The 12209-nt window shown below is 43.0% G+C and overlaps 1 protein-coding gene across 1 annotated transcript; it reads left to right on the forward strand.

Annotated features, from left to right (window-relative positions):
* The first annotated feature begins 10438 nt into the window (after positions 1-10438).
* LOC147626350 (11,12-secotaxane synthase-like) lies at positions 10439-11260 on the forward strand. Its single transcript, XM_086816796.1, has one exon. It carries the CDS (start codon positions 10439-10441, stop codon positions 11258-11260), a length of 822 nt encoding a protein of 273 aa, XP_086672922.1.
* The last annotated feature ends 949 nt before the right edge of the window (positions 11261-12209 follow it).

Consider the following 12209-nt stretch of genomic DNA (forward strand, 5'->3'; position numbering starts at 1 on the left):
CAACATTTTCAGACATGGCATTAACAACATGCTGCATAACAAACAACCTTTCATTATTCTCATTGTTTTTGCTTGAGGATGCATAGTTGTTTTGCTGCAATTTTCCATTTTGCATGTTAGCTTGTTTCTTATGACAATCTGCCTGCACATGTCCAGGCTTACCACAATAAAAGCTTCCACGTGTATCATTATACTACCTTTGCCAATTTCCACGACCTCTTTGACTCCCCCTGCCTCTGAATTGGCCTCTTCCACCTGCGTGTTGTTGTTGTTGTGAATTCTGGGACTGTTGTTGTTGCTGCCTACTGGCCATAAGTCTGATTACCTATTCGGTCACCTCCTTGGCCGCATCCATGGCCTCCTCTATCTCGTCCTCTTCCTGAACTTGTGTAGAAGGCCTGTTGCTCACTGTTTTTTTTTGTGAAGACTGTTGGTCTTCACCCAAGCTCTTCTCTTCTATAATCAACATAGACACCAAATCTGTGAAATTGGGAATGTTTTTCCGAGTCTGAATAGACGTCTTGAATGCCTTGTATTGTGGCCCGAGACCACGTAGACAGACTTCCACCTTATCATCATCATGTACTGAAATGCCAATAGATGCAAGGGATTCCACAATACCCTTGATCTTCAATGCATAGTCATTCACAGACATAGTCTTTTTCTCCACAGTATGAAGTTCATTCTTCAACTGTATCTTTCGTGCCTTGGTATTCGTTTCATAGAGTTCTACCAAGGTGTGGGGGACTTGGCATCCTATATGTGCCCAATCATGGTGTCCTGTATACTGATAGAGAGCCAATATATAAATTTTCTGACTCCTTGGTTCCAATCCTTGAAGTCTTTCACATCTGCAGCAGTCAGATTGATCTCCGGTATCGCCGGTGCCTCTTCATGCTCACCTTCTATGTAGTCCCAGTAACCCTTTCCCATCGGGAAATTTGTCAACATGAACCTCCAAGCATGGAAGTTGTTCTTATCAAGCTTCTCAGCAACAATCTGGTTTATGCCATCATTTGACATCTTTCTAGACACACAAATTTACCAAAAATAGCACTTTGGTTTGTCCTGCACAAACTGCTGTATTTTCTACAACGATATTGTACTACACTCAAATATCACAACCAGTGACCTCAATGTGCATACATATACCCAATGGCAACTGTTGACCTCCTTGCAGTACACACAATGTATGCACAACCAATCTGTCTTCCTGTAGTTCTTAAAACAGAGTTCTCTCTGCAGAGAATCGATGACTTACCCGCAGTGCTCGAAATCGCCTCCTTTCTGAAAAACGGAGGTCGTAACACGCCCGAAACGCGTTTTTGGCTCGAAAAATTTTGTCCAATAGGACCCTATAGTTGCCTTATAGCTTTACTTCCGCGAAGAAAGCTCCTCAATCAGAGATCGTTTGCCGGTGCCTCCCGTAGAGCTCTCGACAATGGTGTAGTCGCCACCAGCACAAATAGGGAAGAGTAGATGAAGCTCTTACCCTCATATCGCTTCCTGTGCTTCTCTTGCTTACAACTCAGCCCTTAGCATGAACCAGGCTGTGATACCATGAAAAGATGCAGGGGAGAAGAGAGCTTGAGCTGTTAGCACACACACACTCACAAAACCCTAAAAGAGAACACACAAGGTGAGAGGCTAAAAATCTTCTTCTTCTTCACACAACACTCAACACACCATATACAAAGATAAGAGTACACGATATGAAAAGGTACTCAACCAAATACATACTAGGGTTCTCTATAGTGTGAACCCAACTCAAATGAGCTGGCGCTATAACTATGACAATCTCTAGAATGGCTGTCACACACCCTGTCATCCCACTGGCTGCATATCATCCATGATCTCACCAACCATGCCAGTGGTGTAAGTGTGGAGCCTATCCCCCCAGGTGGGTCATCAGTGTCCACTTCCTCACTAGATGAGCTGGATATCTCAACATACAGAGGGCAGAGGCAGCTACTGCAGAGGCACGGCATGTGAGAGAGTCTGACATCCAGCAAGTAGGTTTCTCTTGCATGTAAAAGAGTTTTAATTAAGGTCCTAAGTTATAAATTTCTTTCAGTAATACCTAATGAGAGAGACTAATCAATTATTTTTATGCTTTATTTTTTTGCATAGGCTTGGACTGAGGTAGAGAGTTCTAGAGCTGAGGCGCAGCATCACATGATTATGGAGCGGATTACACAGCATAGGGCAGAGCAGTTGATGCTGCATGTTCGAGAGTTCCACAGATCCTCAGATGTGACAGTGTCCTACTACTTGCCTTTATATCCACGGCCTATTTTTCGACGACCTCTCTCTCAGGATGCACCACCATTCCTCTGTGATGCCTGCTGCGCTCTCTGTATATCGAGGACATTGACAGTACTGGTGGATATGCTCTGGGATGTGGACATTTTTTCCATTTGTCTTGCATCACCCAGGAGCTAGTATGCTTCTCAGCATGTCTCTCTTTGCCGTGCACGCGTCGACCTAGCGACATATAGATTTTTGGGCATTGATGATCTTCACCCAGGCTTCATTCGAGTAGATGCTAGGACTGGTAGGCCTCTTGATTTTACCTCAGCTACTGACTTGGGACTCGACGTTGTCGATGACAGAGATCAGGAGGAGCCTGAGGTGCCTCCAGAGATTGAGTGGAGTGCACATGAGTTTGATGCATACCAGAGAGTCCTTCACGAGAGCCAGATCACAACATACGAGCATGTGGGTGTGGTGCTAGTCCTAGTGGCACCTCGGGTGATGGTGCTAGCAGCAGTGCTGCTTCTCTCATGAGAGCAACGTGTCCTTACAGCAGAGGAGCTTACACGAGCAGAGTGGCAGACATGTACCATTGCTGATTATAGATTTTGGGTTTACAGACAAAGACGTCTTGCAATAGCATGACGTAGAGAGAGGGAGAGGGCTATAGCCGCTTATGGGACTCGTGACCTCCCGAGTACACCGGCACCAGTTCATGATTCTACCTTTGAGGCAGACCTCCCCGTAGATATTCGATGACCCCCGCAGTTGGCACAGCCTCCTCGACGTGCACAACAGCCCTCGACGCACACATCGACCAATAGTTGGATTGCTTAGTTGATGTAATCCCATGCAAAGATGAGCCTATTGCACCTGCACCTGAGTTGTTTCGCATTGAGTATGCACGTGAGTGGTATGACCAAATTGCTCATTATTTGTCCACACTTGAGTTTCCTTCTAACATGAGCAAAGCCGCGAAGAAGAGATTAGTTACGCATGCTAAAAAATTCACTATCATTGATGGGTCTTTGTACCACAATGGGGTTTGAGGGCATTTATCGTCGATGTGTTGCACGAGAGGAAATTCCACACATTTTGAAAGAGTGTCATGATAGTGCATGTGGAGGTCATTTCGCTGGGAAACTCACTGCATTGAAAATTTTTAGGGTTGGGTATTGGTGGCCATCTGTTTTTAAAGATTCATTTGAGTGGTGTAGAAGATGTGATGTAGAAGATATGATGTTTGCCAGAGAGACACCTGCCTTGAGAATTGTTTGTGCCCTAATAATCCTATTCTTGCTGCCCTTCCTTTCGAGAAGTGGGGAATTGACTATGTGGGCCCTATTACACCAACTTCCAGGCATGGGAAATCTTATATCATTGTTGCTATGGATTACTTAACTAAATGGAGTGAGGCTAGAGCTGTGAAGAAAGATGATGCATGCACTACTGCTACATTTTTGACTGAGCATATCATTTGTCATTTTGGGGCACCTGCTGAGTTAGTTTCTGATAGGGGGACCCATTTTCTTAATGATGTCATTGAGGAACTCACTGCTTATTTCAATATCCGTCATGATAAAACCACCCCCTACAAACCTTCTACTAATGGGCAAGTTGAGAGCACAAAACAAAACTTTGGTCACTATCCTTAGAAAAATTGTAGACACTCATAGAAGGGATTGGGATGAGAAGTTGCCAGTAGCTGTTTGGGCTTATAACACTACTTTCAAGGAAGCCACGGGGTTCACTCCTTTCTCTTTAGTTTATGGGCGCAAGAATGTGTGTTACCTATATTGAGCATGAGTTGGCGAGTTTGAGGCTTTTTCATGAGCACATACTACCTTTCGAGGAGAGTTTGCAAGAGAGATTGGGCACTTTGGAGCATCTAGATGAGTGGAGATTGAGAGCACATCAAGAGGTTGCTAAGAAACGTCAAACCAAGCAACGTGATAAGAATGCTAAAACCTATTCTTTTGAGAAAGGGCAATTGGTTCTTCTCTATGATGCACGTCATGAGCTTTTCCCTGGGAAGTTAAGCCATTTATGGTCGGGTCCTTATCGCATTGTTGAGGTTTATCCTCGCAATAAAGTCCAGCTTGCAGAAATGGATGGGACATGGTTCTCTACCAAAACCAATTTTGATAAAATTAAGCCATTGACTTTTCTGTTATGAGTTGCAGATGATGTTGAATCTTCCACGTCTTTTTGGACTCTATACTTTGATGGAGCATGTAGGGGCAAGGACAAACTTGGTAGTTGCGGCATTGTCATATATCCACCTGAAGGGAATGCTATTCTTTTGGGAGATCATTTGAGCAACAACATTGCTGAATATCAAGCACTTTTGATTGGTTTGAGAGCACTACTTCTTTTGGGAGCATCTCATGTTCATATCTATGGAGATTCACAACTCGTGGTCCACCAGTTTCATGGCCAAGCCCGCACCCTCCACTCTTTGATGCACTACTATAGTCTTTTAGCCCGTGACCTCTTCACCCATTTCACCTCTTCTTCCTCCTTGACCTTTTTGCCTCATCATGAAAATCGTGTTGTAGATTCCTTAGCTTGGATGGCCCTTTCTGGTTCCTTTACCCAAAATTTCGATTGTGCCTTGGTAGATACCCCTTCCTTTGACATTGATCCTTGGGAAATAGTGCAAGACCTTAAGTGTTTGGGAGTTGAGGAGTTGGGTAGTCTTCTAAGGGTTTTCAAGTCATCCCATCCTTCCACTTTTGCTTCTCTCATTCTATCCATGACCCGTCGATTGATTCACTTGTCAAATGTTACCTTTCTCACTATAGATCCTAGCCATTTGCTCACAATCCTCTAGCCTAATGGATAAGGCACTAGTCAACCGCTGCAGATTCTGGGTTCACACTAGCCAGCTAGCTTTCTCCGGGCAGGATGCCACTGTTGCATTTTTTTCTGCCTGTCCACTATGTTTTGATGCATGAGCATATGTGTGGTAGCGCATATTGAAGAGTGATGCCTTCACCTCGTACCCTCACTTGGTTTTGGCACACGAGCATTTTTTTTGCAAGCAAGAACCTCCATCAATCACCGCACTCAAGCATGTGTGGGACTAACCATGTGAAATATGTACCAAACATGATACGTCGGCGAAGAGAGTTGTGGGTGCAAATGTGGCAGTTAAATAAGGGCTTGGCCCATTTGAAATGTAAGGGAAGCCTGATGGATCTTTGCCACCTCAAGAAAGCCTTATTGGAGCGCACTAAGCTTATCATTGCTTTTGACAAGGTATAAGGCCAACTTATGAGATCCACATACCGTTGCCAGAACGAAAGGAAGTGGAGCCCTTCTTTGAATTATGTAAAATGGCGAGACTCTATAGCCCACCTCTCAAGCCCTACACTACGAAAGCTCGACAAAAATTGGATTTTTCAAACACCCGCCAAACTAACAGAGTCCATAACTTCAAAAAAGGAAGTAGAATCTTAGTGGGTGGAAATTGACAAGCAACGCATGATATGAATTGCCGCCAGCGCATGCCTGAAGCGAAGCATCGCCAGCACACCCGCACGCGTTCACTTGAAGAGAGAGAGAGAGAGCGGTGCCATTTCCTATTTGCTGGCCATGCAGAAGAAGTAAAGCCAACCTTACTAATCGTCGCTGCCAGCCTGTCACGCGAGATCGTGAAGGTGAAGGAGATAGAATCGTACGCTCCCTCACACACGCGAAACGAGAAAGTGATGAGCTCATCCTGGCATTCCAAAAGCGTTCGCTTGAAGGAGAGAGAGAGAGTGATTCATCCCAACTTGCATCGCAGAGAAACGACCTGCATCGCAGGGAAATAACTTTTATAGAAGGAAGCAGAAGAGGTTTGTAATAAAGAAGCAGGTGCAATTCTCAGCGGAAAACAATAACATAGCTTCGCACTCACCCACTCACATAATCATGCGTTAGCAAGCCTCGCAAGTTGTTTGTATTCAAAAATTGAAAGCATTGTAAAATTCAATCCTTGAGGGCCGTGAGGGCATTGTTTCTCGTGGAGGGCATCATCGCAAGTGCGCAAAAGCTTTATCAACATCAAGCAAAAAGTGGCTAGATAAGATTTCTTCTCTCTCTTTTTCTCATCATAAAGATCTATATAATTCGTCTTTAAATCAAGCACCGTGCACATGAAATTCAATAAACAAAGCACATTTCACGCTACATTTTACTTCGCTTGGTTGTGTCGTAGTGTCATCTCGCTCTTTTGTCACTTAGCACAAAGCTTGTTTAACATTTGTATGTGTATACATCATCAATACCCCATCATTGCAACGTCGCATTTTGTCAGAAAGATCCATAGCACACATTCCTATCTACTAGTATCTTCTTCATTGGGGTGTTGGGAAAGTGTAGCATTATCCTTGTTGGATATCTGGGGGGGGTTGTCGGGTTTTGTCCTCTTTGCCTTGCTTGTCCAGATATTTCCCAGACAACAACGTTGTAAATATTCTGTATTTTTATTGAGCTTGGCTCATATTTGTATAAACATTCTATATTTTTATTGAGTCCTACTCATTATTGTATTTTGTGAGTATTGTGCTTTGCCATAATAAAATAGATTGTTGAGAATTTTTATTCTCATAACTTATCTTTGGTTAAAACTGAATTTTAAAGACGTTTGCTTCAAAATCGTTATAAGTACTTTAAAGAGTAGACACATGTCCATGTAGAAATTTTTCAGGGCCTAAGTCCCTCGATATACAAAACCTTTCTAATTTTGCATGACAAATTTTTCCTCTGTCTTCTTCTCTGGGTTGTTCATCTGAAGAATTCTTTGTGCACCTCTTTGGCTTCATTTATCAGTTTGTCTACATCTTCAAGGTCTTTTTTGAAGCTTTCAGATATCTGGATAGGTTGATCATCTGTATCCCCAATAGAGGAATAGGAGTCATCATCAGAAGAAACAGCTCAAATAGCTAGCCTAGCAACCTTGCTAGGAACAGTCCTCTCATTAGAAGAATTTGCATCCATGGGCGGCTTTTGTATAGAGCTTATAAGTTGTAAGATATAATGTTCTCAATTCCCTTATGGAATGGTCTTTATATATTATTTTGGATGGACTCTGAAGCCATCAACATAAAAAAACCATGTGCTGTAAATCTGTGTGCCACTAAACCATTTTGGAATAGGAACCCTAGTACCTACACTAAGCTGACCATTATTGTGCACATACAAGACAGCTTTAGAGTAAATTTGTTGAGTTATAACTTTAATATAAAAATCTAAATTCATAGCTGTTACAAGACAAAAATTCATTGCTCAGTACACTTTTTTGAGGGCAAGGACTTTACAAAATTAACATACTTGAAGTAGCTTCAAAATTCACAAAATTCAAAATCCCCATTAATTGAGCGATATACCATCAACATCCCAATCGGGATCTACCATGGTCTTTAACTCTAGTCATTTTGAATCTTTCTATTGTTCACCTTGAATTGTGCTCTGCTAATATCTTCACCTCCCATGATATTGAGGTGCTCTCTAATATTTAGGAGGCTCCAATGTCTACTTGCACAACAGTCCTCCACTGGTCTCCAACAAGGCTACCATGTCATCACCTAATACCTTCTTGCACACAAACATGGTAGGTATTTGTTAGAAACAAAATTGATTGAACATCTTGGCAAAAAGATGTATTGGGCATACCCAACTAAGACTCACAGATCGAGAGGGCTTTGCAAACTTCAAAGAACTTTGTATATCACAAAGCATCTTTGATTTCATGACCATTATAGTCCAAGTATATGGAATTGGCCATTCTATAGAAGATAGGGATGGAGATGTGATTATCTGTAGCTTACCAAACCCACCGTCCTGCTTTGGCACCAAATAGGAGTGCCGGTAAAAGAAGACCTTTTCCTTAACAAGTTCTGCACTTGTTTTACAAGAAAACATTGCCTGACCAATGTCTACATGTAGTGCTTGAAATGTTCTGGTAAGGCTTTCCAATGGCTGCTCCTCTACCATGTTTAAAGGAAAAATATATGTAAACAAGAAATAAGTTGACTGAGATTGAAACATCTCTGTCAGAAAATCTCACATACCCCTTTCTACCTACGATACTTACAATTGTATAGAAACGGAGTTTGTTGGCGAAGATGGATATCTCGTGTTGTGTAAACATGTTGTACCGTGGACACTAGTTTTCCATTGCTTGCCTTTTGGAAGCCTTGTAAATGACCTTTCCAATGGTGCTCCAGTACATTTCGCCGTCGAACTCGGTGAGGCTTGATTGCAGCAGGCTATAGATAAACCCAAGTGCTCTTACAAAATGCCTCTCCCACCCAAGTACCATCATCGTCGTTCTTGTTGTGCAAGGATATCTCCTCAATCTCCTCTTTTCGTCTTCTTGGTGTGGCCATATCTTCTTGGAAGCTAGAGTAGAAAGGTTAGGTTTAGAATAAAAAGGAAAGAGATGTGCAGACTAGGGTTTTACGGGAGCCGCGAAGATGCAAGAGAGGGAGCTCCGAGAAGGGAGGGAGATTAAGATGGAAGAGAAAGTTTAGGGTTTCGAGCTTTGATGGTTTCATTAGGGTTGGACAAATGAGATAGAGATGAAAGAGAAACAGAGGAAAAGTTTATATTTGGATGTTCAAGAGGGAAAGCGGACTTGAAAATGAAATTTTTGATTACAATGAAATTTGAGATGGGTTTTTGGGGAGAGAATGTGAGTTTTGGGGGGATCTCGAAAATTTCAAAAAATTTAAGGATTTTTTGAGCCACGAAAAATGTTGGGACCATACCTACCCTAAACCCCCTACTTTTTTAAAGGGACAAGTGTAATTATTAGTACTGAAAGCCTAGTCCCCCTCCCTATAGCCTAGTCTCCCTCCCTATAGTATTCAAAGGAGAACAAATGTGCACAATCCTCTATTCCTATTGGTCTGTTGCTAATTACTTTCATTCGTAAAAGGCCCAAAATATGTCCAAATGCCCCCTAATGTTTGTAAAGGAAACTACGTATTAAAGTAATACATTAGGGATAATGTATGAAATAGTACTATTGGTACATATTAAAGTGGTACATTACGGATAATGTATGACATAGTACTCGTGCACCAATAGGCTAAGAAACTTATACCACCGATAGGAGGAGAAGTGGTACACTATGGATAATGGATGTCATAATACTGTTGTACATTGAATTTAAAGATTCAAAATTTTGAAATTTTAGTTATAAAATTGATTAAGCTATGCAATTTTTCACCGATAAAAACCAGTTAAACTTCCTTTTTTTTCCACTAGTTTTGAAAAAAAGTTTATTAGTTATAAAATCAATTGAACTATGCAAATTTTCAATAAAAACCAGTTGAACTTCTTTTTTTAGAAGAAGTTTATTTCTAAAAGCAACCTTTGAGGCCCATCAAAAAGCAACCTTTGGTCGGTCGATGCCAGAGCTCGCGTTGGAGGCGTAAAGTCAAAAGGGGCAACGCCGTGTAGTGGGAAGGGAGAACACGTGTGGGAACTTTTTAGTAGTCCATTTTGAACAGGTGAAAAAAGGGCTCCTCTGTAAGCTGATCAATGATAAGGAGGATACGTACGTACTCCTCCTCCTCCTATTGGTGATCAGGCCACGCCAATTATACGCTTTCCTGCGATGGTGACCCCATATGGTAGGCGCTGCGGTGCAGGCCAAGCGTGGACCAATGGTGGCTTGTAAGCTGTAGCCTGATGATAACAGCCATGAAGTCAAGGTCCAAGGGCCGTGAAGACATCACCATATTCAGCTACGTCCCTCCCTTGATCATCCAGCCTCTCTCTCTCTTGTCTATATAAAGCTCTCTTTTACTGCATTTTAGCCCATGCCCATCCTCTTAAGCTTGCATCCTCATAGCATCAGCTACCCCTTGCTCAATCTTCCCTTCTTCTACTTAATCAAGCTTGACCTACGCTCGCATTAATATCATCATCGAATCTACTTTAGTTGACTACTTGATGTGCACATCTCAGTAATTCGCCTAATTGACCCATCCACTCATCATTAGCCTTAATCTTTGTCCTCACTCCTATACTGCTCCTGTACTATTATTAGCTCTAATCATTGCCCTATACTATCATTAGCCCTTATCATTGCTCTCATTAGGCCTAATCATTGGCCTCACTCCTGCAACTCTAATATATTTTATCATTAGCTTTAATCATTTCCTTAATCATCGTCCCGCCTCCCTCCATGGATTCTCACGTGAACTCCTTACATTTACAGCTTATAATCTTTGTCGTTGTTGCGGCCCTCTGTATAATTGGCTGCAGCTTTACTGATGCAGTTGATTCTCTAATTACAAGCGTTATACCAGCTATTAAGGTGCTAATGGAGATTTTAGTTGGTGGGATACTTCTGCTAGCCTCGTTCTGTTTCAATACCCAAATCTGGCCTCTCATTAAAGCTCACTGGAACGTGCTAGTGCATGGGTTGCCATCGCTTCCGGCAGGAAGCATGGGCTTGCCTTACTGGGGGGAGACGCTACAGTACATGCGCTCATGGGCGCACCCCATCAACCCAGACCACTGGTATGATGAGAGGCATGCAAAATACGGCAACGTTTTCAAGACGTTCTTGCTGGGCTCCCCGACTGTGGTGATGCTGGGGCCTGATGCCAACAAGTTTGTGCTGTGCAATGAGAACAAACTCTTCGAGAGCAGCTGGCCGAGGTCTCTGAGAGAGCTGGAGGGGCAGCATGCTGTGAGCATGGTGCAAGGCGAAACGCACAAGAGGCTGCGCAGGGCGATCAACGTGTTCTTGAACGCGAATGCGCTCAAGACGTTTGGCGATAGAATCGAAAATGCGGTGGTGAAGCGCATCAAGGAGGATTGGCTCGACGCAGACGGTGTCGTTTTGGGCTACCCCGCTCTGCAGAAACTGGCGTTTCAGCTGAACGCGGAGCTGTTCATGGGGCTGAAGCCCGGGGCTGAGCTCGAGAGGCTGCGCGCCCACTACGAAAACTTTACGGCGGGTTTGGAGTCTCAGCCCTTGGACTTGCGGCATGGTTGGTGAGATCATGGATGATATGCAGCCAGTGGGATGACAGGGTGTGTGACAGCCATTCTAGAGATTGTCATAGTTATAGCGCCAGCTCATTTGAGTTGGGTTCACACTATAGAGAACCCTAGTATGTATTTGGTTGAGTACCTTTTCATATCGTGTACTCTTATCTTTGTATATGGTGTGTTGAGTGTTGTGTGAAGAAGAAGAAGATTTTTAGCCTCTCACCTTGTGTGTTCTCTTTTAGGGTTTTGTGAGTGTGTGTGTGCTAACAGCTCAAGCTCTCTTCTCCCCTGCATCTTTTCATGGTATCACAGCCTGGTTCATGCTAAGGGCTGAGTTGTAAGCAAGAGAAGCACAGGAAGCGATATGAGGGTAAGAGCTTCATCTACTCTTCCCTATTTGTGCTGGTGGCGACTACACCATTGTCGAGAGCTCTACGGGAGGCACCGGCAAACGATCTCTGATTGAGGAGCTTTCTTCGCGGAAGTAAAGCTATAAGGCAACTATAGGGTCCTATTGGACAAAATTTTTCGAGCCAAAAACGCGTTTCGGGCGTGTTACGACCTCCGTTTTTCAGAAAGGAGGCGATTTCGAGCACTGCGGGTAAGTCATCGATTCTCTGCAGAGAGAACTCTGTTTTAAGAACTACAGGAAGACAGATTGGTTGTGCATACATTGTGTGTACTGCAAGGAGGTCAACAGTTGCCATTGGGTATATGTATGCACATTGAGGTCACTGGTTGTGATATTTGAGTGTAGTACAATACCGTTGTAGAAAATACAGCAGTTTGTGCAGGACAAACCAAAGTGCTATTTTTGGTAAATTTGTGTGTCTAGAAAGATGTCAAATGATGGCATAAACCAGATTGTTGCTGAGAAGCTTGATAAGAACAACTTCCATGCTTGGAGGTTCATGTTGACAAATTTCCCGATGGGAAAGGGTTACTGGGACTACATA

Source organism: Cibotium barometz, chromosome 22 (genome assembly GCF_041138505.1).
Source record: "Cibotium barometz isolate CiBa-2024 chromosome 22, ASM4113850v1, whole genome shotgun sequence".
Lineage (NCBI taxonomy): Eukaryota > Viridiplantae > Streptophyta > Polypodiopsida > Cyatheales > Cibotiaceae > Cibotium > Cibotium barometz.

Bases quoted from the DNA above. Each gene is read 5' to 3' on its own strand.
- LOC147626350 (XM_086816796.1), top strand. From the start codon at position 10,439: ATGGATTCTCACGTGAACTCCTTACATTTACAGCTTATAATCTTTGTC.